We start from the raw sequence: 27,349 nt of genomic DNA on the forward strand, positions 1-27,349 counted from the left end.
TTGGACAAGTTTCCATGGTCAGGGCTATTTTCTTTTAGAAACTGTATTAGCTTGCGTATTTCATTTACATTCTGTTAGTTTCATAAAGAAAAGCCATTTGGCTGGGTATCATTATAGCCAGCATTTTGGGGACATTTTATGCCAGTTAGTCTAGAGCTTTTGTTGGTTATTGATTCTGTTAGCACATTCACACTTATTTGAGTTATTGGGAAATGTATCAGGCAGTTTTTGCTAAGAAAAAAAAAAAAAGACTACCCATGTTTTAAAACAGTAACCATTTTTTTAGTTCACAACTTTGTGGCTTGTCCATTTAGGCTATGCTTATCAGGGAAGTCCATCTCTGCTCCACGGGCTCATTCACGTTTGTGGTCAGCTACTGGTAAGCTAGGTAATTGTTTCCAGGTGTTGTATGGCTCTTTGCAAGCTGGTTTATGATGATCTTATCTGATATAGTTGGGGTGACTGAAGCATCTCTCCACCTGGTCTTTCATGATAGTCCAGGTTTGTTCCCCCGACAGCTCAGAGTTCCAAGAGCAGCAAGCAGGCAAGACACACTGTGCTAGTGCTTTTCCAAGGTCTGCTTGTTTCATGTGTGCTAAGGGCAAATTGGGCAAAGACAGTCAAATAACCAACTTCAATTCAAGGTTGGGGAAATACACTTCATATATTTATGGAAAGAGTGGATATTGTGACCATTTTTGCAATCTAGCACAGAGAATGTATACAACTGGCCAGGTATTTCATTCAGGCAAGGAGAATGAAATGAACCAAAGAGCTGGTTTGAAGGGACCATATGAGAAAAATATTTTCACAGACAGCAAGATAGAAGAAGACTTAGAAACTTTAATTTAGGTTTGGAATGAGTATGAATATCATAGAAAGAGAACAAACAAAACAACTATTTGATGTCTATGAGCAGGGAAATGGATTCTTAGAGAGCAGGCTCTTAAGCATGGAATAATCTAAGGTGAAGGTCAAAGTGTGGTCAAGGATTTCCTTGCTTTGCTGAATCTTGACAAGGTGTCCACATTAATTGAAACATTGGTTGCACCAAATTAGGTAAACTTATGTGAATTGGTATATTTAAAACTTCCTTATCAGAAGGCCCACTTGTATATTACTAAGTTAGACTTAGTAATATATTGGGGTGTAAGAGTTGGATATCCAGCTTAACTTCTGAAAAATCTCACATGGTACTATTGTAAACTCTGCATTGGGATAAAAAGGAAGATACCCTGTCAAATTAAGCCATTGTCTCATGTATTTACCTACCTTTTAATCCTCTTTTACCAAAATATATAAGTAAGGAAAATATTCCAAAGTCTGTAATGTAGCTTATTTTTTAAACTCAAATATGTCACCTGGCAACCACTGAAGCACATCTTTATATCTTTCAAGGCAAAATAACTCATAATAATTTAGCAAACATCTGTTTTCTTATGAGAATAGGCATGTTTTCATTGAGACAGTCTGCGTGCACATTGCTCTCAATGCAGTTACACTCCCTTTGCTTTATAGTCAATCAGATTAACAGAATCTGGCTCTTAAAGGGCCACTGTTTATTCAACTCTATTGAAAATTTAATTGAGCTTTGATTGTCTGGTGGCCTTTTGTCATTGTGGGGGCTTTGTGAGTGGAATTTGAAGTGAACAACCCATAATTTCTATAGAGGACTGAGTAATCATTTATATTTCAGTTTTAGAAATGACACTGTAAATTTGGCAGGTTAAAGCTTACCACCATTTTAAGCAATATTCATCAAATGCATTTAAAATTTAGTATAGTGTTAAGAAGTTTGATACCTATGGTTAATATTTGAGGCTCTGACACTTATTATCTATGAGACCTTAGTTTCCTCATCTGTAAAATACAGTAATAATACTTTCTTTAACATGAAGCTTTGAGAATTGCACTAGTTGTGCCTGTGTAGAGTATAGCGTAGGGTAGTAGAGGGTAAGAGCTCCATACATCTCAAATGTTACTATTACTGTTACTCAGCTATATATAATTGGCACTCTGAAACCCATAATTGATATTTTGAGAAAAAGTATCATGCCATATATTGTACTTCATTTTCTCAGTTACTTTATTCAAACCAAGTAATTTTCTTTTGTTTGAAAAAAATGAATATTGTTTTACCAGTGGTCTAAAATTGGATATGAAGAAAACAGAAAAGGTAGATTTTAAAAACGTACAATAAAAATCCCAAACTATAGAATGAATTGTCCTAACTGAACTTTTAACTTATAAATTTTACGAATTTTATGAAGAAATGCTTCATAGCAATTTTTTAGAAGAACAACTTGCTATTGTAGAAAATTAAACTACTTTGTTAGGGAAATGTATAGTGTGAAAATTAGAATTATCAGAAAGATAGGTAGAAGCATTTGAGCTTACTTTTATGTACTAGTATTCAAACACCTTCTGGCTCATATACCCAAATATTTGCCATCTTTCTCCACTTGATTTGCATGCATATGTCCAAATGTTAAACAGTAATCTTTGTTACAAAAAAGGAAATTATCAAAAAATATTACACTTGAGATGCCTCTTGTCTTGGAAAGAGAAGATTATCAGAAAATTAGGTCACATTGATGACTATTTTGTCTTATGAATATGGATAGTAGTAGACTTTCCATTGTCACCATTCAGATTTACATGGGTTATCTTTCCATATCCATGTCACAAAGGGGAAAAGTATGGCTATAGGTATTTCCAAGTAGAGAATCTTGGGCCTATTTTGAAGACTTGGGTTTCTAACTAACTCAACATGACATGAAAAGGACATCCCTTTCTTAAACTCATCTGCCAGTGGAGAAGCTGAAATTTAAGTCTAGGGCATGGAAAATACTCAGCAGACTTTTTAAAAGGCTTAACTTTAAATCTAAGCTAACTATTTTCAGAAAAGATGGGAAACATTTTTTTTATTACTATAGCAAATGATGATACATATATTTAAGATATGGAATTCTGTAAATGTCAATATTCAACATTTAATTTGAAATTTTAAAAACTAATAAATATTTTTCTATTAAGACAATACCAACTGTGAAATAGTTGATGGGGTCATAGAGATACAAATCAAAATTCTATGTTTATTCTTGATGAAAATGTTGAAGAATGTGGATTAGCCACGTAGCCACAATCCTGAAACCCAGAATTAGCCATGCTTACCCACTCATAAACATTGGCAGCCTGGAATAACCAACTCATTATGACTATTAATATTTAAGCATATTAGGGCCTGAAAATAATGCTCTTAAGAACTGCAGCTTGGAACTGACTTCAGAAAAATTGTCTTACAATAAGTTTATTTCTCATAGCTAGATTCCTTTCCTTGGAGTTAACATAAGCCTTCTAATGTGAAAAGATGAAAATGGAAAACATAGGGTCAATTTTACATATTCTTAAGAGATGCGGTTATTTAATGGCCATACAAGGGGGTACAAGGCCAAACACCTTGAAAATTTTTATTGTTCTCCTTTTTATCATTTACAACAACAAAGATGGTATGGTGCTATTGAAAATGTATGGGTGTTATAGAGAGAGAGAAGCAGTTTCAAACCTAGCTCTGTGACTTACTTATAGAATTTGGGCACAGTAGTAAATGGATATGATCCTTAATTGTTTCATGTGTAAAATGAACATACTAATGCTCATCTCATAGGGTCCTTTGGAGGAGAAATGGAATTATATCTGTAAAGTGCCCAGTATATGGGCAGTAAATGCTGTACTGGGGTGGGGTGTCCTTCAAAACTTAGTGGGGACAAAGGTAATTACATCAAAGCTCTGTCTCTTAATTTTTGTATCAGTGAACTTGAACTGCAAGAGTTTCTGGTCATTTGCTTAATGGAAGCTACTGCCTCCATCAGTCCTGAAAACACTCCTTAATTTAGCCAGCAGTTCCAATTATCTGTTTTCCCAGAAGATGCCAAAATAGGTGTCCTAATATGGTTCCCTGGCTCTGTGTTTTAAAATCTTTGAGCTGTGAGCCAGAGAGTTTGAAAACAAAACAAAAAAAAATTGCCCTTTTGAAGGCCAGTGCTTTCCTGCAATCTCCTAACTGCTCTTCTGTTCCCTCAGGCTTCTTTGAAAGTCCAGTTCTTGTGTGATACCTTGAACCTTTAGTTATTCAGTGACTTCCACTCCTCTACTTCTGTGAAAATCTCTCATCAGTGTTTACTCAGACTGCAGTAGTTACTGTGTGCCCACACTCTGTTATCCTACAAAGGTGATGGTCTGACTGGACCTGAATGGGCCATTCCAAAGTACCTTGCCCAGAGGTGGGGAACCTGCAGCCTTAAGGCCATATGTGGCCTTCTAGGTCCTGAACTGTGTCCTTTTGACTGAATCCAAATTTTACAGAACAGATCCTTTTATTAATAAATTCTTGTTCATCTTTTATATTTTCATTTTACTTTTAAAATGAATGTATTTAAAATACCAAAGAATAAAATAAGTTTCAATGAAATGATTATCCCAGATTGACCAGCACAATTAGAACATTAGTAATCCTTAAGGGCTAAATTGAAGGCTGCCATACTCATCATTCAGTTCTAACTTCTCCTACCTGACTGGTGCCACTACTGCAGGAGGCTGGTTGGCGAGAGTTTATGGGGGTCGACTATGCCAGTCTGTTATCAGCTTTTGATAATGGTGCACTATGTTTCTGTTTGAAATGGAATTTGTGAATAGTTGCACAGCTCAACTGTATTTTTTAATTCTGTCTACTTAATGGCCCATGATGTCAAAGAAGACCAAGAGAACACTGAAGGAAGAAAACATATTTTTAAATGAGAATTGGGAATTGCAATATTATCTTATTTTTGCTAAAGATGAGATGATTTGCTTGCTTCATGATACTGCAATATCAACATTAAAGAAATTCAATGCTCATCAGCATTGTAGCACTCATAAGGACCATGCATATTTTAAATTAGAGGGAGAGGCCTGAAAGGTTGTATTCCAGAAAGTGAAAGATGAAAAGCAAAAGCAAAGACAATTTTTTCCAGCAGCAACAAGACCTGGAAAAAATGCCACTGAAGCAACTTATAATGTAGCTTATATACTCAGTGAAACAAAGGAAGCCATTCAGTGATTTAGAAATTTTTGAAAGAATACGTTGTCGAAATTGTAGGCTGCTTAGACCCCAATAACGTTTCAAAGTACAAACAACTAAGTGCCTCTTTCAAGGAGAACCATAATTGATCAGCAGCATAAATTAGACTTCAACTTAATGGAACAATGTTATACAATACTTCAAAAGGAATATATTTATTATTCAATCACTTTGAATGACTCAACTGATACTACTGACTCAGCACAGGTTTTATACTTTATTCAGGTCATAATAGAAGATTTTCTTTGCTATGAAGATTTACTTGCATTGGGCACTCTTGAGAACAGAACATGGGGAATAGATATCATCAACAACTTTTAAGATAAATGTTGCGAAGCTGGATTGAATTTGGTAAATTTAATGAGTGTATGTACAGATGGTGCACCTTCCATGACAGGAAAACATGAAGGGTTTATTGCACAGATTTAAAAAAGTATTAATATTAACAGATCCATATGCTCTCATTTCTGTTCCTTATATCTTGCATCAGCAAAATCTCAATGCTAAAGCTATTAAGTGACACTTTGCAGTGAGTTATAAGTATTATTAAATATATCCAAGCAAATGCAACACAGCATTGTCAGTTTTGTAACATGCTAAAATTGTAACATGGTAAATTATATAAGGAACTGTGAAGTATTCAATGTGGATTTGCCATATCATTCTGAAGTGTGTTGGCTATTGCAGGATCAGGTGTTAGCCAAAATTTTCTCTCTGTGAGAACAGATAGTTAAATTTTATGAAGAACAGAATCAGCAATGGGAATTATTGAAAGAAGATTTCCATAGGAATGCAGCATTTCTGTGTGATATCATGTCAAATCAAAATGACTTGAATATTTCTTTGCAAGGTAAAACTAAATTTGTATATAATATGTGGCAAAAAAATCCAAGCATTTCAAAAAAAAGCTGTCTTTTATCCAAAACACTACTTCTTCGAAAAGAAATTGATGAACATTTTCCCCATCTAGCAAAGGTCATTGATGAGAAGGATGATATATGTAAATCATTTGAAGAGTATGCAACTGTTACAGATCTATTAATTGGAGAATACAATGAAAGGTTTACTGACTTTGAGAATCATGACATCACACTCAAATTAGCATTTCAGCCTTTGCTAGTTGGTATCACCAATGCACCTAATGAACTACAGATGGAATTGATTAAGCCCTCAGTAGATGACATTTTAAAGCCATTGTTTGTTGCTTAGATCCAATTGAAATATGGAAAAATGCAGTAGAATACCCATGCCTTTGGCAACATGCCCAAAAGATGTTTTCTTCCTTTTCAATCACTTATTGCTGCAAATTTACATTCTCCTACCTAAATCAAATCAAGTTAAGGTCACAGATGACTGACACCTGTCTAGAGGATCAACTGAAACTGTGGATCTCCATGCTGCAACCAAATATTCAAATGCTTTCCAACAAAAAGCAGATACAACAAAGTGATTAAAAGGTTAGTTAACTTTAAAATTAACAAATAGTTTTCTTTATTTTTTTTATTTTTTTTTTTTTTTGAGACAGAGTCTCACTCTGTGGCCCGGCTAGAGTGAGTGCCGTGGCATCAGCCTAGCTCACAGCAACCTCAAACTCCTGGGCTTAAGCGATCCTACTGCCTCAGCCTCCCGAGTAGCTGGGACTACAGGCATGCGCCACCATGCCCGGCTAATTTTTTTGTATATATATATATTTTAGTTGTCCATATAATTTCTTTCTATTTTTAGTAGAGACGGGGTCTCGCTCTTGCTCAGGCTGGTCTTGAACTCCTGACCTCGAGCGATCCACCCGCCTCGGCCTCCCAGAGTGCTAGGATTACAGGCGTGAGCCACCGCGCCCGGCCAGTTTTCATTTTTTGAAATTATTAAGTACATAACAGATTTTTATAAAATAATGTACATTTGTAAGTATGTCTTATTGAAGTTTCTTAAATGTGGCCTTATTTGATTACAGCTAAATCAATGCAGCCTTTCAACATGAAAATATTCCCCACCCCTGGCCCCGCCCTTTCATACCATGGTGCCAGCCTAGATCCCTACCTTTGTTCACATTGACTTTATTCTTGTCCCTTTGGCTTATGTCCCTCAATCAAAAAACCGTTCTTGTTACTTGTGGTTCTCACTATAGGAATAATAAACAATAATGAATGTTCATATTACTGAATAGAATCCAAAGTCTCACTGTACTATTTTTTCCTTAAAGACCAAAAAATGTTCTTACTGATTTTCTTAGAATACCAGTGAGGTAATACTTTGAAATCAATTTTTATTATATAAGGAATGTAATATTAGAGAATATTTTTAATTATAGAGAAAAATATTGGTAATCTAATCACCCTCAATATAAATACTGTTATGCCTTGCATTTGTTTCTAGTATTTTTATATGAACACTTCAAGGTTGTTTTATATTATTTTCTTTTTGCATACTTTTTCATTTTGCCACACAATTATCATAATTTTTATTTTTCATGGCTAGCTAATATTTTATAAGGTGAATAAGCATACTTTGATAAAAAATAATTTCCCTACCACTAGGTATTTATTTTAGTTCCAATTTTTAAATATTCCAATTAATATAAATTTCATTTTCTTGGCACATAAATTCACACATAAAAAGGAGAATAAAGGATTGTCACAGAGGTATATGGCAAGCCTAAAGTCAATTTAAGAAATAAAAACACATTTTCTGTCATTATAGAATGCTACCTGCTACCTGCTAGATTATAATAGTGAAGGATTCTGAATTTTACATGCCATTGGTTATGTTTATACATACACTCATAAACACATACACTCAGAAATGTCAGAGCTAAAATAGAAAAGAGGGAGTGATGGATTTAGAAACTGATCTTGCAAATTTTTAAAAATATATTTTACTGAAATTTGGAACTACCAGGGCCATGGAAATAATGTCATAGATGATAGTTTTCCTGAATAGTTCACCTAAATCCATATGACCTCTTCTGCAGGTCTGTAAAGTAGGACTGTAACACCTACCGTGTTCACCTCAAGCGAGTATTCTGCAGAAAAATGAGATAACCCATTTGTAAATTATAAAGCAATATTAGGATATTAGATATATTTGGTACTTAGTCCTATTTTTATGATTGTTTACAGAAAAAAATGGTTATAGTAAGTGGAAATTTGACCACCTTATGCCCACACTCCCACCCCAGTACCAGTAGTAACAGATTCAATGGAACTTTTGGGGAACCAGGCTCCGAGTTTCAAAAGGAAGAGAGAGGAGTTTCTAGTGAGAAAGACCTTATAATAAGTGCTCGAAAGATGTAATTAAATGAATTGATGAAAAGATAACCAGAAATGAAGAGAAGGTCCTCTGCAAAAATTGTAGGTACAGGACCATAGTCTCTGCAAGGGAAATAAGAATTTTGGGAATGGATTTTACCTCACTATCAAAGTCATAATTGAATTCTTGTACATAGGGGAGTTGTTCTGCTAAGTGTCTTTGCAAGAATGTCTGCATATTTTAAATTAACACCAGCTGACATAACAAGCTCCCAGATTTCAATGGCTTTACACAGTAGACTTTTATTTCTCACTTACACAATCACAAGTGTTTTCTGTTTCTTGGGTGTGGAGTTGGGATACTTTCTTTTGTATAGTCACTCAAGAGCTGAAATTGATGAAAGTATACATTTTCATTAGGTGGCCCCATTGTTCCACCTAGATATAAACTCCCAGCTGGCCTATGGGCAAAAAGGATGGAGACTAGAGTACAGTATATTTTTATGGGCCAGGATTGGAAGAGGTGCATATTATTTCACTTTCTACTTCATTGGTGAGAACTAGTCCATGTTTCTCCACCTAAGTGCAAGGAGAGGAGAGCTAGAAATGAAGTCCTTGTGTGAGAAGCCGCTTGCTAGAGGATATTCTATGCGTTGGAAAGTGGAGCACAAATTTTGGTGAACAGCAGCTAAAAGGTAATAGGTTCTCTGACAAGGGGTGGTAGTAGAGGGACCTTCAATCATGAGGTAGCTGGAAGTGCACCCCTGGTTGGGTCAACTCCTTATAAAAAATAAGCAGTTGTACAAGTATCCATTTTCAAAATACATAGTTAAATTATAGTGTTCCTTGGAATATATTAGGTATAAATCAAATATGGACACAGAAATTCAAGATAAGGGTATTCCATGGAAATAAGTTAGTTTCTGTGTCTCATTAATGTAATTAAAAAGCAAAAAGTAGTTGATGTCAATATTGGCAAGTGCAATAGTTATTTGAAATTCCTGAATGTTTGGGGGAGATATGTTTTTAAATGTAATTCATGGGTAGTGTATTCCATTGATTGTAATAAACATGACTTATATAAATCATTTTGCTTTTGCAAATGTTTTCTATTATAGTTAATGCTCACAATAATCTTATGAGATAGGCCAGGGGAGATAAGGATATGATTCCAGCATTAAAAAGAAGAGAACTCAAGATCCAGTAGTAAGTGGTGGAACTGGGAAAAGAGCCCAGAATGATGACTCCAGGCTCTCTACTTTCCACTTCTGATACCCTCCGAAAATTCAACTTTATTTTTTGGGGGTATGAAAGGAGGTTGCAGAGGTGGAAGGCTGGGAAAAAAACACTAACTTACATCAGCTTCCCTACCTAATGAGAATTTTTACTTCTCGAGTCATCCACACTGACTGAGTGTTTTAGACCATGTTTCACATATCTGTTGAGAAACAACTTCAATCAGAGGAATAAGTTTAAAAGGAAAGACATTCTCTAAAATTTGGTTTGGAGGCTTGAACTGGAAACATTGGCTGATTGATTTAAAATCCTTGATTTTTATTTATTATCTTGTATTTGCCTATGAACATTATATGAAATCATATGGTCAACAGTCTGTCTTTTTTTTTTTCTTTTCTTTTTATTTTTAATTTACCTAAAATATTCCAATGCTTTTTAAGGAATTCAGATGAAATCCTTAGCATTCTAGCAATTGTGCAATTTAGCAATTGTGGTACATTTCAAATGGAAGGATTTCAGGATGAAATTTGGAGGTTTTCAAGGTGGCTGTTAATGTGATAACTTCGGAAAGTGTGGATGCTCTCTTAGTGATCATGTGGGTGTCTCATTATTTAAGCAGGATCAGTTTGCAGTGTGACAAAGCTGCCCAGTAGCAGCCAATGTAGGCTGATGATCTTGCAGGTGTGTGGATCTAGCCCCTACCCGTGGTGATTTGGAGCTATAACATGTCATTGGAGCAAAACCAACCCCCGGGAACTGATACGTAATTGTGTATGCTTGGAATAAAAATTAGATCCATCACGGTGTCCTTAGCAAATAGCAAATTAGATGACAGATCTCACCAATATGTTTTGTTATACTTTGTAGTAGTTTTAAAAATTTTAAAGTTAATGAAGTTAATGTAACAAGAAGGAAGAAACGAACGGTAGCAAGAAAGTAAACATTTTTAAGAGCCCTCCCCCACTTTTTTCCCTGGAGATTTCACTACTGCTGCCCATAAACAGTTGATGGATTCATTAGTAATTCTGGGGTGCGGCATTTTTATTTCTATTACTTTTAATTGTGGCATTTTAGCCCAGCAGGCAGTGTGTTCTTTCTCAGCTTCCAAGTTCTATGTTTTAGCCCAAGTAAATGTAAACAGTGCCTTGGCTACCTCTTTCTAAATAAGTAAATAAATTTTTAAAATACTCTTTGGTACAGTTTAATATTCAGATTTTAACTCACATCGTCATTTACGTTATTAGACTTGCAAACTGTTAAGATGGATTCCCCACAGAGCTCTCTAGAATTGCCAAATGTTGTAGCAGTCAAAGGGGACTTTTCCTCATATTTTGAGATGTATGTAAGAGGCAATGGCAACAATTGTGGAAGGCTAGAGTTGTAGAAGGCTTGTAAATGAAATAATTCCTTTTGTATGGGCTGAGAGTGCAAATCTTGAGTCAGAAAGGGTTCTATGCAGTACTGACTGTTGTAACCTTGGAAAAATACTTTACCTCTCTGTTTTAGGATCCTTGTCTTTAAAATGAATCAGTGGTACCTTCCTCTAAGGGAGCTTTGAAGACGGAATGAGAAGTGTTTAAAATAGTGCCTTACTCTCAACAATATTATTAGTAGAGACTACATCTTGGAGAAAGAATGTTATGTAGCCCTTTCTTGTCATTGCTGCCAGTAGCAATGGAAATGCAATTGAAATTAAGTGAAAGAAAATTGAAATTACAACCAGAATTGTGCCCTATCACTGTAATATCCAACTTCTTTTTCAAAAATTTACATAATGCCATATTCTTTGTAGGAGAAAATATCATTAATCAGGCCCCACGCACTTAAGATAGGATAGATGTTTTTTCATTATGTATTTGATTTCTGCCAGAGTGTTTGATTAATTGTCCACAATGACCTTTAGGTTGCCCAGGATGATTATATCACATAAAGTTAGAGGAGAAAAATGCTGACCAGGGTACCAAAGTATTCAGTACATTTGCAATGACAACAAGGATTAGAGAACAACACATGTGGCTTCAAATGAATGCTGAGGAGTCTTCAGAAGAGTGTGAGGAGTGATGATTTGCACAAGAATTAGGGAGCTCCAATGCCAGAGGGGGAAAGACCAGGCAGTCATCATTGCAGAGAATGCCTAGCAGGTTTTCAAAATCGTCTAACCTCTTCTCTACCCCAGCCTTCCCTTCCCCCTCAAGGACAAACTACATGCCTTGTCCTTTTTGGTGTTGCCCACAGGGCTAAACACAGTACTGCTTAATACATGTTGGCTGGTTTGATTTTATTATGGATGACACTGTGTTAGGGCCTCAGTTATTTTCTCTATAAACTGCATGTGAAAAAATCAGAATGTACTGCTGTTAGCGTAGTAAACCTTACCGTTCTTTTCTCATCAGCTTACATTTATATCATTTCTGTTCATCTAAAGATTTCGTATTCCAATCTGAAAATAGAGAAATGTCATTAGATTCCAAGTCGATGAATTGTGGCTACAAATTTAAAGAGATAAATGCTGTTGCAAACGAAAATAATATAATTTCAGTTCTAACAAAATCTGAAACTAGTTAAGGGGTGCATTTAGTGTCTGTATCCCAAAGAAGGGTCACTGGGATGGGTAGGGTTGGGTACATGACAGTTTAGGAGTTTGATGTTGATTATTTGTCCCATCCGGTTTTATGGGCAAAATAAATATAATAGTATGCCAAGATTTATTCTCTCCACAGGTAGAAAATAACTCTCAAAGAACTTGAAAAGTTAAATGCAGTAATAATGGGAAATGATAATTATGCATGTGAATACAGTTGTTTCTTAAGACTCATAATCTCTTCATGTGGAATATATTATTAGTAATATATGTGGCATGTACCAGAATTTTAATATGTTGGTAGTTAAGGAATTTTATTCTTTGCAACTAAATCAAATCTTTTATTTTAAAAAATAAGGAGATATATATATATTTTTAAAAACCTAAAAACAAAGGCATTTTTAGAGTTCTCTCATAGTCTGTTGAAGCCACCATGTTGCACAGCTCTGGGTGCATCATTTATATGAACTATGTGTTGTTGACCCTATAAGCTAGAAGCCAGACTTTTGTGAGTCTCTACTAAGTGGGAGACACTGAGATTTGGCTAACCCGAGCAAGAAATGTGGATTCTACAAACCCTGAACGAAATCTGTTTTACTTCAATTCCTGTTGATCCTACTCCCTCAATATGCCTCTTCTATATCCCCACACCTTTGGTTTGAGGCCTTTTCCTCTTACTCTCAGACTTTCAATAGCCGTATTTTTAAAAGAATAATTTGTCTTGTTATTGGACTATTAAAGTGAAATAATGTTTAAAGTTTTACAGGTAAACAAACAAAAGCTGTCCTCTGATCTCCCCACCAGCCACCTCCTTTCCAATAGAAGAAACTAATTTCCACCCATTTAGCAGTTTCTCATGGTCATTATTTTTATATTTGCAAATAATATGGTATAATACCCTAAGTTATCAATTTTGAGATTATCTATTGACTTTCTAGGATGGTCTGTGAAGACTTAGCTCATTATATTCTCCTTTCTCCTGACTCAATCCCCAGTATACTTACTTTATAATTTTCAGTTAAATTCATACGGTTTTCAGGTTTTCATTATTGTCATGTAAATACTGTTCACTGACAGACGAAGTGCTGTCTTATCATTACTGTCCCTTTCTTGAACAAAGTTTGTTGTGTTTCTTTCATCTAGAACTAATAATAATTACCTCACATTTTTATTTGCATAGTTTGTTTTTAATCTTAGTTAAAAAATTATTTTTTTTCTTTTCCAACAGCTCTATAAAGTACATACTAGTACAATTTTTGTCATTGTCAAAACTGTTCAATAATGTATCAGTTTTAGTATTTCCCTGGCATCAATAGTCCCAGAATCATTTTTCTTTGTTCCATCTAAAACGATTGCTCTCTAGGTCTGCTACGTAGCTGTTAGATTGGAGTCTCCTTTGTCATCAACTTGGAAAGGACTTTTGCCTCCCTCTTATATTTGGCCACCTGTGTGTTGTAGTTTATTATTTTTATTTCTAACAGCTTCCTTGTAAGGGAGGTATAGAAAGTATTTTTTTTTCTTTTAGAATTTTTTGTATATCTTTACTTTCCTACTTGTTTGATAGTTTGAGTATAGGATTTGAGATTGAAAATCATTTTCCTCTAGAATTTTATAGGAATTTCTGTATATCCTCAGGTCATAATGTTGCTGTAGAGACTTTTGATGTCATTATCATTCCTGATGCTTTCAAGTTACTTTGTACTTTTTTGATATTTTTTGTACCCCACCTTCCTGAATCTTTTAGGATATTCTCTTTATCCCTGATTATTGTTATCAGTTGTTATCTTTTTAACTGTGCCTAACACTTTGATAATTTTCTTCTACAGTTTTTTCTCTTTATTTTTGTAATTCACATTTCTTTGTCATTGGACTTACTAAATCTATTCTCTAATATGCACATATTTTTTCTATTATTGCCCAACTTTTTGCATTTTGCTCTACTTTCCTATGGATTTTTTTCAAATTAATTTTTCAGTCTATTAACTTTAAAAATTTCAGCTGTCATATTTTCAATTTGTAAAATGTCTACTTATTCCCTAGGTCTTCAAATATATGTGTGTATGTGTTAAGTATATACATGCATTGTCTGTATGCAGGTATTTATCATTTCTTTTCCTCTGCAATCTGTGGTATGCAACATCTCCCTTCTAGCGTAGAGTATTAATTATAATTTTCTTAAAGTCCTCTTCAGCTACTGGCTTTGTCTCTATTTTATTCTGAGTTCTTTCTAATTGTCCATTTTGGTATTTGCATTTTATTTCAAAGAATTTCGTCAAATGTCTGGTAACCCTCCTATCTCTGTGTATCAAGTATGAGATAATAAATAGCTACTTGGAAACTATTTGTGTGCTTGTGTGTGTGCATAATTCTTAGTGTCCTCTGTTTGTCATTTTAGGCCATCCAATGGCCAGTTGGTTGATTCACTAGGTACCATGAATGTCAATCAATATCTGTTGATCTTAGGGGCTATCATTGTTAAAGATGGATTTTTTAATCTTCTGGCTAGAATGAGAGTGGGGGATATAGAATCCTATATTCACGAAGGAGAAGGTGCCTATAAGGAGAAGTCAGTTGCTGGCATCTCAATATCAGTATACATAATTTTATTTAATTCTTCTGTTTTCATTCCCGTGCCTTCACCCTTTTGTCTTCCTGGTAATCCTAAATCTGGATTTTTGCTAGAGTCTATATTTTATGGCTCTTGATGGGATGAGAAGGGCAGGTAGTCACATAATTCTTGAATCCAGTTCATCCCACCTTCCATTTGATCTGACGCTCACACTTTCTGAGCTGTTCTGGGGTTTGGTGGGAAAATCTGTTCACATGACTCTGATATCTCCCTCTGTAGGCTCCTGTGGGTTTAATCTTCCTTTACTAGTCTTTGCCAAATCATGTGTCATTTTCTCATCTGCTTTCCATATTCATATATTGTGGTCATGAAAGATAGAGTTTGAGGTTTGATTTTTTGTTCCTGCTGTCCTGAGGGCAATTTTCTAGTAGATAGAGAGCAGAAAAGTATTTATTTCACCGTTTAGAACATGGAAGCCCTTAAGCAATCTCCCTTTAATTCAGTTTTTCTTTGCTCTAAGCTATCTTTTATAGCTGTACGTGAGGTAGAGTTTAGAAAGAGAAGCATGACTGTCATTTTTATGTCCCTTACTTAAAAATAAACTTTCACCTAAAATTTTTCATAAAACCCTCTTAGCTTTATATATAATTCCCCTGTGCCTCACCCTTACCTGATTCCTATCCTTTTCTTTCTAGTCTTTCCATGTTCCCCTTCCCCATGCTTTGGCCAAATAGAATTATTCAGAATTTTCTGAATTCACCATGCTATTTCATACCTCTGTTCTATGTAGATTTCATTGTCCGTGTATATTCTGCACGGGATATGCTTTCCCCTTCTTTCTGCTTGTCAAAACTCAACCTTTCACGTGTCATTCCTCAATCATCAGCCATTCTTCTATAACCTTCATAGTTGTGTTTTTTTTTTCTTTTGCCATTTGTCTTTAAACAAATTCCCTTTTAAAAATGGAATACGTTGACATCATAAGAAATTTTTTTCTGAAGTTAAGTGGGACCTATTGTGTGTTTTTTAGTAAATTATTTGATCAGATTTGAATTTTAAAGCAATCACTAGCTGTAGTGTATGACAGTGGTCCCCAGCATTTTTGGCACCAGGGACAGGTTTCATGGAAGACAAGTTTTCCATGGACCAGGGGTGGTAGGGGGAGGTGATTCAAACACATTATATTTATTGTGCAGTCACACCTCTCTGAAATGATAATCTGTATTTGCAGCCGCTCCCTAGCACTAGCATCGCCACCTCAGCTCCACCTCAGATCATCAGGCATTAGATTCTCATAAGGAGCATGCAACCTAGATCCCTCGCATGTCCAGTTTACTGTAGGGTTCATTCTTGTATGAGAATCTAATGCCGCTGCTGATCTGACAGGAGGCAGAGCTTATGCAGTGATGCCAGTGATGGGGAGTATCTGTGAATACAGATGAAACTTCACTCACCTCCTGCTATGTGGCCTGGTTTTTAACAGGCCATGGACTGGTACCGGTCCACCGCCCAGAGGTTGGAGACCACAGATATATAGAATAGCTTAATGCTTAGCCTCCCTGCACTCAGAGACTGTTTCTAGGACTGTTAGAGCATTTGGGTAAAAGATGATGAGAATCTGACCCAGGGCAATTAATGCAGCAATGGAGTGAGAAGGTCAAGAGGTATTAAGGAGACTAAATTAACAGAACTAGGTCAGAGATTGGATATGAGAAGTAAAGGAAAAAGGAAATTGTCAGACTTCATTTTATGTTTACTTTAGAATTAACCTGCCTTCATAGACCATCCACTGATTTTCTGAGGTTGTTTACTCATTAATATTCAGTTTTAAATCAACCTTCAAACTTGAAATTTTTGAAAAAGTTCATAAACAGTCAGCATTAACCTTGATATAAAAATTGAGAACTATATTAACTGAGGTGAACCAACTAGTTGGTGAATTTATTACATGTATTGTAATGTATTAGTGAAATTGGTATCACCAAAAGCTTTTAGTGAATTCATTTCATAATTGTATGACATGACACTCAAATATTGAGGTTTCTACAAGGTCTTCAAGAGTCATGGGATTGTGCTCCAGGGATCTCTTGCTCATACAAGTTCTGTAACAGCAAGCAAATGAAGATCCAGTCTGTGATCAACTTTTTGAACTGACTAAAAATAGCATGTATTATATTTTAATCCTACAGTGTCATTTTCTGATCTTCTTTGTCCAACATTGCCTACCATTCTTGACATTTTGAGTCATGACACTGAGGTGAACAATATTACAGCTTTGAAAAAAATGTGTAAGTTCACCTCTCAGGCATCTATTTTTATATAGTAGGAGAAAATTTATTTCTTCTGTAATAATTCAAAGTAACTCAAACATTTCTGGTTTAAAACTTAGTCTTTGAGGACAAAACTCACTCAGTTCCAGATTCTTCCTCTTCCCTTGTTCATCTTTTCCCCATGCAGTTATGGGCTGAGGAAGGTTGGCCAGTGGGGTTACTTATATCATGGCACCAAGAGTGACACATCTTGCTCATTGTCAATAGTACCCACCAAGACTGTTGTCTGATGAGTGTTGCAATTTATGTCTGTCAGACTTGAGTTATCATAACCTGTCCACATCTTCTGTGCCCTTTTTGCTTTTCTGTACCGTGTTTGTGCATCCTTCCTGTCCTGATTTCAAGTGCTCTAGGGTCACTGCTTTCTCTCCGGTAATTCTATATACCTCCCAGAGGATTAGGGGGGAAAAAGGGTGTTTTCCTATATTGCTGTTTTGGATGTTGTGCTTTGTGATTTCCTTCTCTGGTCCGAATGTAATTTGAAACAGCCTGGAGAGGTGGCCCATTAGGTCTGTTCGCAGGACTTCCTCTTCCTTCCAAGTTTCTTCCCAGTACTAGTTTTCTCTTTGCGGGGAAAATACTAACATCACTGGTCATTCTTCCCTAATACATGATTTCTGGTTTAACTTTATATGCTTAGTCCTTTGCTGCTTTCTAAGATGTGGGAGCCTAGTTATTGCCGTAGAAATCATTGGCTTTCAACACAATTTCTGTCCCCTATGGCTTAGAAGAACCTATTTGACTTTGCAAAGCTAATTAATTTGAATATACCAGGGAGTAGTGCTTATAGGAATGTAATGCTACTGCCTGAGTGTTGGGGAAAATGTAATGTTTTCAATAAATGCAAGGTTAAAGCCAGCTCAGCTAATGGTTAGCAATCATCTGATTACATTTATAATATTTTCTAATCAGGCTGTGGCTTAGTGTCTTTCTGTTTAGACTCTTATCTTGAATGAAGAAGCTGTCTTTTCCCTATTAATTCTCTCCATTTCTTTAATTGTTTAGTACTTATTAAAAATAAGTTACTTTATCCCATGGAAACATATGTACCTCAATGTAGTGTACGGAATCACAAAAATATTAGAATAGTATAACTGAGTGGGAAGTTTCTTATAAAGCATTCATCAAGTGCTAAAATAAATAATGGTTAAAAGTTTAGGAGTGGCTTACTGTGATAGACAAAGGCAGTCTGTTGTACTGTCCATAGTTAAAAAAAAAAAATCACAAACAAAAGTTTAGGACTCCATGGGGAAGCAGAACACATCTTATTCTGATGATGGTTACTGCATAAAAGCAATGTGGTGTTGTATATGTTTCCTTTGATTTCACCCTCTTATTTTATAACAAAAAATGGGCACTGTGAAAGAAATATCATAGGGCAAATGACTAAGCTAAGGGGTCAATACAACTTGCAGCAGTTTTCCTTAATTAGGTTAACTACATTTGGATGGATAGCTAAGATTTAATGATTTGACAATTATAATGGTTCAGAATATTAATAAACTTTTCATTTAATTAATGTAAATATATTTTATATTAAAGCAGTGAGCTAATAATACTTAACATTTAACAAATATATACTAAGTGAAAGGCCATGATCCAAAGTATAAATTCATTTAATTCTCGAAATAATTTCATTTGTAGATAATAATACTATTGCCATTTTACAGATGAAAAGACTCTGGCACCAAAAGAAGATAAATAAATGTTTGGTAAAAAGAAATTTCAACATTATGGAATGTTCCTCAAAGAATACATGCTATTACATAATAGGCAATAAAATTGATACTCATAAATGTGAAATATAAAATATGCCATCGTACCTTTGATTTATATTATTTTTAATTAGTATAAATGCATTATTATGAATGAATATAATTGTACTAGAATTTCTAATTAGTCCTTTGGTAACTGTAATCTCATTAATTAGCCTGATTTTCCTGAAGTATAATTATGACATGTGATGACATTGCAGTTCATCGAGACAGTTGAAGAAAACTGGCTTTGGATGTTCAGAGAGAAATCATATTTGAAGCTTTGGCTACAACGTTCATGATTAAAATCCTCAATGACCCTCTTACAAAAATTATCAAATATTGAATTATGATTAATTTGATATCATTCCCAGCTACATCAATTTCTTCACTAAAAAACCTATAATTACTTCATAGCATAATCCTACAGAACACATTTTTTGCAACTCATTCAGCTGAAGCTAAGAGGTTAAATACTTACAACCATACCCTAAATTTCAGATATTACAACTGTATCATAGTTTTCTTTGCCTTTCTGCCTTATGTCATATCCTGTGCAGAGATGGTCCTTCCTATAACTTTGCATGTTCAGGTTTTACTTCGTTCCTAGTTCTAATTCCAGTGCCTCTAATAATAACATTTTTACCTGCATATTTCTTATTTATTTCCCCTCTGCTATTCTCATTTCAAATTTTTCATTTCTTCTGTTATATCACATCGTAGTCTGCCTTGTAATAAACTAATTTATCCGTATAAGCCACCTATGAAATTGGAAAGTCTTCGTGCTTATTTTTCCCTTATCATTACATCACATTACTATACATTAGTAGGTCTCCTGTAACATTGAAACAACTCCTAGCATTTTATTTTTGTAAACTGTATGGTTTCAGCTTTTATTTATATCATTATCTGCTATTGAAGAGTCACTACAATTCTTTGTCAAATTGTCAACTCTGTGGTTTAAAATCCACTTCTAAATTCTATATTGTAATTTCTATGTAAAAACTCCATTTACTGCCTCTATTTTCTCCTATAAACACATTTCAAGAGGCTTAAATGGGAAATGACAGTCCAAATAAAATATCTCAGACAGGAAGGCATTTGCAATTATTTCATAAAATGATGCCAAAATATTGTCAGATACTGTATCTCATATGACAAATTCAATAAACTCTTCTTAGAGAAACACAGATTTTTATAGTAAAGTTTCTGTATAAATCAGTCCAGGTGGCTTCCTTTTCCATGGATGGGCAGGATTATTTTAAAAATGATAGAAACAGGGGAAAGAGAAAGAAATCCCCAATTGATTTGCAACAGGAGTTTCCTCAGTAGTCATCCGGGAAGGGAGTTTTGCTTTGTCACAAGTGACTAGCCCTTGATTTTGAAAGAGTGAATCATCCCCCTTTGAAAGGAGAGATAAGTAGGGGGGAAAGCTGTTTAAAAATTACTTTGCAACTATTTCCTTTTGAGCCATGACTTCTTAAACTGGAATGTGATCCAGAATAGCTTCCCTTTGAATCCAACATTTGTCTTAAGCATTTTTATTGTCTCTCTTTTCCCTCACCCCATCTCACTTTTACCCTCCCTCTGTTCAACAGATTTACACTGACTGGGCCAACCACTACCTAGCAAAATCGGGCCACAAGCGGCTGATTAAGGATTTGCAACAAGACATTGCAGATGGAGTACTCCTAGCAGAAATCATCCAGATCATTGGTAAGACCTGCCTTCTGATAGAAAGCATGAAAGTCTCTCCTCCTCTCTCTTTGGTGAAATGCAGTTTAAGTTGAATGCCTACTGAATTGGTCCACGTGTCTCTGAGATTAATGTGTCTCTCCCCTGATTTAATTAAAATGTTTATGTGAGGATGTTTGAAAAAGGTAGTTTGGCCATACTTTTGATACTTATAACTGTATTTTTACATACACTGAATAGTCAGAAATGAGCGCTTCATTAAACCATATGTCTCCCATGTGTGCATTTCTTTAGCTGGAGCAACTCATACGCTCTGAGATTCCTTGAAACTGTATCCTGATCCAGCAGGGACAATTGTGAAAGGTTTCATGTCAGCAGTCATTTGTCACGGGCTAAAGAATTACCAGTAACTTCCTTCTCACTCACTTTTTTATTTTTTTGCCTGATTTGTGCATACAGAATTGGTGGCTGCTAACAAGTGTACATGGCTTGGGAGACCAAGTAAATGTAGCAGCAGCATTTTTGCTTGTTTTTTTTTTTTTTTTTAGTCTGTGTGTGTGTGTGTGTGTGTGTGTGTGTGTTTCACTTCATTGCTTAAGCATGTCATCCTTCTTTTCTCTCTTTTATTTTATTTCTTGGCTTTAGCAAATGAAAAAGTTGAAGATATCAATGGATGTCCTAGAAGTCAGTCTCAGATGGTAAGAATCATATTTATTTTCAATATATAATGCTTATCTTCACTTCCAGAATTAGCTGCATTTGTAAATGAATTAGAATTTTTTTCTGCATGTCTTCCTGCTTGTTTAATAAACCATTTGATCACATTCTCTCATATGTATTTCTATAGGTGCAATTTATGCATGTGATAGTATCAATACAGTTGAATAAGTGTCACTCCTATATAACATATTTCCAGATGTTTTATTAGATCCTTGCCCTTGTTTTCATTGTTCTTCTGATGTTCTGGATAATTTAACACTAGTCTTAATAGCAGTAAATCCCATTTCCACTTTTCAGTGGAGTATTTTTATCTGAACAACTGGCTTGAAGAACAGAACTTGCCATGTGCATTTTAAAAATATATAAATAGTATTTTCTTTGTTCATAACAAAGTCCAGTGTAAACACATGAACTTTTCACTTTTTGGAAATAGTTCTCAAGGCATGCTGCCCTAAGTTTGCTAAGCAGGGACTGATTTTGAGACATGATTTATAGCCTCTTCCAGAAAGCTTTCAATCTGGAAGTCTGCCTATCCCCCAGCCATCTCTTATCTTTACTAACTAGTAAAGCTTTAAATTTTATAATAAAATCACAGATTGATAAACTGCTGAGATAAAAATCCCTTTCTTAATTAAAAAGACACAACTTAATTTTATTGAACAACCTGAAATACAAAATGCCTTAACTAAAGTTCCATCAGGAGATATAATCAGGAATGATAGCCAAATTCCACAAGATGAAGCTTCCCTAAAAACTCTTTTTAGCACAGATTAGGCATTTTAAATGAACTTAATGAGTTCTTGTCAGAAACTTGGAAGAATAGAAAAAAAACTATGAACTTTTAAAATCTGCTGACCTGCTTTACTTAATGTCAGAAGACTGAAATTCAGAATAATAAAAGGAATTTATTTTTAAAGAGTGATTAACTAGCATGTCTGTTTTTTTTAAATAAGCACTCCTAGGACCTATTATAATGTCATGAACTCTATAGCTGTTGTGAAAAAAAAAAATCACTGTAAGAGAAAGAGATTCTCTATGAAATATTTAGGTTTTAAAGAAACTTCCTGATCTAATTACTCTAGGCACAAACATGACTCTGTAGGAATTAATTACAGCTGTATTGTGAAGTTTTACTGAGACCAAGCTGAATTAGAATGTGGTCAGACCCTGCTACAATAGTAGCTCTGTGACGTAGGGAAAAACATGTAGCTTCTCTGAGCCGTAGTTTCTCATCTGTGAAATGAATCCTAATTAGAATGTCATAATGAGATATTTGTATATGACCATTTTTTTCAACAAAACTGAAATGCAATACAGAATAGTATTACTGCAAACTTTATAAAGAACACATGCATGAATTAACACCTGTTAAAAGATTTTCAGGGCTTTAAATTAAAAAGCTCTATAGCCCCTGAAAACCATATATTATGTTTCTTAAACCCAACACTGTTGGTTTTGCCTTTCATTATTTTAACCATAAGGAGTTGTTGGATACCATAAAACATTAAGTCTAGAAACTCTCACCTGCTCTGCTACCATTACGATTTGATTCTGATTACAGAGAATTCAGAAAACAGGCAAGCTTATACTTGATTACAGGAAAAAAAAAAAATCTCCAAAGTTCGTAAGTATGGATAATAGAGACACTATCCTTAGATACTTATCTGAAAAATCTGTACCTGGAGATTCTAAAAATCAGTGAAAATATTCTCGTGAGTATTAGACTCTGTTAATTTTTATTATTCTTTATTCCTATTAGCCCCCAAATAACATGTAACAGCTAGTAAGCATGTTATATTGATATTTCTGCTTCTGATTAAAAAAACAGACCCAAACCTGAGAAATGCAAATGCTATGAAAAAGGTAGTTTATCCAGCCAAAAAGTATGAGTTGGAATCGCATTGAATTTTGAGTAAGAATGACTTGGATTCTCATTTTTCTGATGTGGTTAAATTTTGATTCCGCAATTGGCATGGCCTCAATATACTGATTCAGAAGAATGCATAGGAAATAAATGTAACTTTTTGGGTTTAATTATTTTGCCTCCGTTCTTAAGAATTTGCTTTAGCACTGTGTTATTAATGAATATAAATTCCAGACTTTAACAGAGACAAGAAAGTGGAGGAAAAAGAATTATGACAGCACGATTAGGCTTATGAATTTCATGTATCTACTCCAGACAGGATGTTGCCAGTTTCTTTGTTGCATAACACCAGGAGGTGCTGCGTTACTAACAGTGAGTGCTGTTCTTACTCATAGCACCACTCTGACCACCTCTTTTTTGTGTGTCTGATCTTTTGTGGCCTTTGTTTGCTGTTTGAGTTTAATAACAAAAGATAATGTAAAACTAGGTCTGCTACTATTTCTAATCACAAATTATCTTTACTTAAATTTCAAACTTGATAACCTTTATTGAATAATTTTATAACTTTAAGAATAGAAGCTCTCTTTTGTGGTATAAACCTGCAATATATTGATGAATTTCCATAACAGCCAGGTAATTCACATTTAACTAATATTTTTTAAGCACTTAAGGTATCAGATATAAGAACATTTAAATGAACTACACATGAGGATCAGAGGAGTAAATGTTTAAATAACTAACAGCCACAGAATTGCACAGGCAAAAATAAAAGGATTGAGAAGGGAGTGAGTGTGGTGTATTCCAGTAACAGACAGAAGACTACTGTGGTTTGAGCACAAGAGGAGGTGTTTGGAGGGGAAGAGGGAAGCCTGATAATGTAGAGCCAAAGTAAGGAGTTTGTATGGTATTGTAAATCAGACAAGGAGCTTTTGGAAGCCTTTTAAACTGGGCTGCAGCATGATCTGATATATATATATTAAAAATGATCACCCTAGATGCTTTCTGGAGATTATAAAGAAAGTAAGTGTTGGTCTACAATTGGCTGTGTGAGATACAGAGTAAGGAGAGGTTAAAATGGCCCCAGTTTTTTGGCCGGAATAGGTAAGTGGTTACCATTAAACAAGATGATTATTATAGAGGGAGAAAACAGGCTTAAAAATGTGGAGGGGGGAAGGTAATGAATTCATATTTTAACATGCAGAGTTTGATGTATCTATTGAAACATCAAGTAGGAGGTAACTTAAGGCAATTAGACGTATGTTTCTGAAGATCAGAGAAGGGATTGGTTACAGTATACCTAGTACATGGGTAAGGGTTGAAGCCATAGACAAGAATAAAATCTTACAGAAAGTCTGTGTAAAGTCACAGGGGAAGAAAGCTGAGGTTTTCATACTAGGAAATATCAATATTTATGTGATAGAGGGGTAGGAGTCAGAAAACAGAAAGAGACCATCATTGAGAAAGTGGGTCACAGATGTGGATTGTTATTCCTTAGGGTAGATATAATAGCTGAAGCTAGGGTACTTGGAATAACCCAGCAAGTTAGGGCAAAGTAAGATGAGTAAGATGAGCAGAAAGTGGCAGATGCTGTCAAGTGCTATGTAGCCAAATAGTGTACAGGAATGAGGAAGTTAGTTCTGGTAATTAAACAGCCGGTGACGACCTGTGTGTGAACATCTTCTATAGGGTGATAGTGTGTTGAAGAGTAACTGAGAAATGCAGATATCCATTGAGTCACGAATAATCTCTTTCTAATGGTGTCCTGTTGAACAGAGAAGAAAAAATACACAGCTTAAGAAGAAGGTAGGGTGGAGGGGAGTTTTTGCGAGGGGGGAAGGAGAGAAGGAGGAAATAGTAGAGGGAGAGAAGAGGATCCAGGGGAATGGGGAGATAAGTGATAATACCAAGTCCTAAAGGAAGTGGAAGAGAAGGAAATTTTGAAGTCCATGTGGAATATTTAATATTGGAAAAGAATGGGGGTACATTTCCTTTTGTGTCATGTCATAAGAGGATATGATTCAGTAAAAATGTGGGCAATTGAAAGTGGATTAAATAGAAATTAAAGGGATTTGAATCAGTATAATGATTTTAGGATTTTATATAATACTAATGTGCTTTTTCCATGGATTCTATAATTGTTACCTTGTAATAAAGAAAATTTGAACATATATATCATACCTTATAATAATGGAAATTCAAGTGTATATATGTGTGTATTTATCACAACAATAATTTTTTCAAACATGGTCCAAAGAGCACATATTTAAGAAAAATATGAACCTGTCCTTTTATCAGTAAAATTATTGAGATATTATGGTTTATATTTATTCTGCATTTCAAAATCATGATTATTTTTCTTTAATGAGCTTGAGACAAAACTGGACCTGAAAAACAGAACTTAGTCTGTAGGAGCTCAGTCAATACTATATTTAACCACATCCAAAGATGAAGTTACTAATGTGGAAGACACCTGTTGAGTAATTCCTAGGTGGGTGGTATCGGGATTCAAAATATATGCTGCATGCCACAACTTTGGTGAGCTTACATAAGGAAATAAATTAGTAAACTATAAATACCAGGAATGTCCAGAATCCCTAGCAGATTAAAAATAGCAGGAAAAAATGCCCAACATTTATTTGAAATGCAAAGGCACAAGTGCAAGGTTCTTAGATAAAAATGTTAGACATGTAGGGTAAAAGTTGTTTTGAAAGCAAATTTTTCTTTATTTTAAAATAGACTATGATATTTAAGGATCCTCACAGAGGCACAAAGGAATGAGGACATTTGATATGAGAAATAGTTGCAAACCAAGTATTAGACTATATGGCACAGCTAAGGTGCTGGCAATTGTGGTTCACAGCTTGTCTTTCCTCTTTCCTAGCTCCTTCCTCTCCTTCACCCTGGTATCTCAATTGTTTTTCAGCCACAACCTTCAACATTATTTTCTATCATATCATATATATTGTTTAAAATTTGCTGATATGAGGATTTTTGGAATGCTTGTGCCTCTTACTGTTTTATTTAATTACTTGTAGCTGGAAAATTAGGTTCTGGTCTTCCCTATCTGATTGCATATCCCACAAGGCTGTGGCTTCTAAAATAATTACTGTTATGGATTTCAGAGGCATCTTTATCCCCTTTCTATAGTTTACGGTTATCTGGAAAGTGAAACTATTCTTGATAGTAAAAGTGTTCCATGCTTTTATCAATATTCTGTCCTTCAAAGTTTTAATTCTTTCAGCTACTGCTGGTAATTGCAGCTCTTTTAAAGGATCTTTTTAGGTAAGTTAAGAAGATGAGGTTCCTAACCAAATAGGGAAGAGATAAAATACTGGAATGCTCTTAAAGGTTTAATAAAATCTCATACATGGCATACTGCAGGATTCTAGCACTATGACTCAGAGGAGTGGAATATTGCTAAGTTAGTCCATTCACATGATCCCCTGCCATTTTTGAAACTGTTCATCTTCTGGAATGGCTAGAAAAAGATAGCTTAATGAAGACAAATGCTTTACTACAAATTTAGCTCTGATCTCTAAAGTAATGCTAAATGAAAATCTCTACTTTGAGCCTAGTCTTAATGATTTTATTATTTTCACATAAGCTCAAACTTTGGAAGAATAAGTATACACTCTTAGTATTAGGAAATTTATATTTAAGTTATTAAAATATCATCCTGATTTTTAAAACTGAGTTTGTCTCTACAAGTTACTTCTCATACTAGTAAAGTTCAAGTGCAGTAATTGAAATAACACGGAGGCATTGAGAGTCAGTCTGTCAATTGAAAGGACAGTGGTCCCTGGAATTCTAATTCTGAATATGTGACCTAGGAAAAATAATTTAGTAAATGTGCAAGGCATCTGCTCATTTCTGCAATGAGGAAATTTGACTGATGGACTCTGAAGTCCATTGGAACTCCTATTTGCTACATTGACTTTAAAAGACACCAAAGACTGTTATTTCTCTTCAATATTTTATCTTAGAATATATTTGAGTTTTCAATTCTTATAGGTTTTAAAAACCGTTTTTATGCCAAGACGAGAAAGATATTTCCTATAATGTATTGTCTAATTTACAAAGAAAAACTACAGCAACATGGACTTTATTTTGTTGTGGGAATTATTTGGCCTAGCATTCAGAAATTACATAACAATTAAAAATATAGGAATGCAATGTTGCATTAACTTCATATTAATAAGTAGTTTAAATGTGCTTATTGTTATCAACATTTAAATG

General features: G+C 34.8%; 1 protein-coding gene across 3 annotated transcripts in view; it reads left to right on the forward strand.

The window, feature by feature from the left end:
• The window catches only part of NAV3 (neuron navigator 3), a 332,556-nt gene that overhangs the window by 70,531 nt on the left and 234,676 nt on the right, over positions 1 to 27,349 (forward strand). For all 3 annotated transcript variants that reach the window (XM_069491594.1, XM_069491595.1, XM_069491596.1), the window contains exons 2-3: positions 20,433 to 20,550; positions 21,175 to 21,227. In XM_069491594.1, the coding sequence (XP_069347695.1) occupies positions 20,433 to 20,550; positions 21,175 to 21,227 (171 nt within the window). The remainder of the gene's footprint in view (positions 1 to 20,432; positions 20,551 to 21,174; positions 21,228 to 27,349) is intronic.

The sequence above is a fragment of the Eulemur rufifrons genome, chromosome 16, assembly GCF_041146395.1.
Source record: "Eulemur rufifrons isolate Redbay chromosome 16, OSU_ERuf_1, whole genome shotgun sequence".
Taxonomy (NCBI): Eukaryota; Metazoa; Chordata; class Mammalia; order Primates; family Lemuridae; genus Eulemur; species Eulemur rufifrons.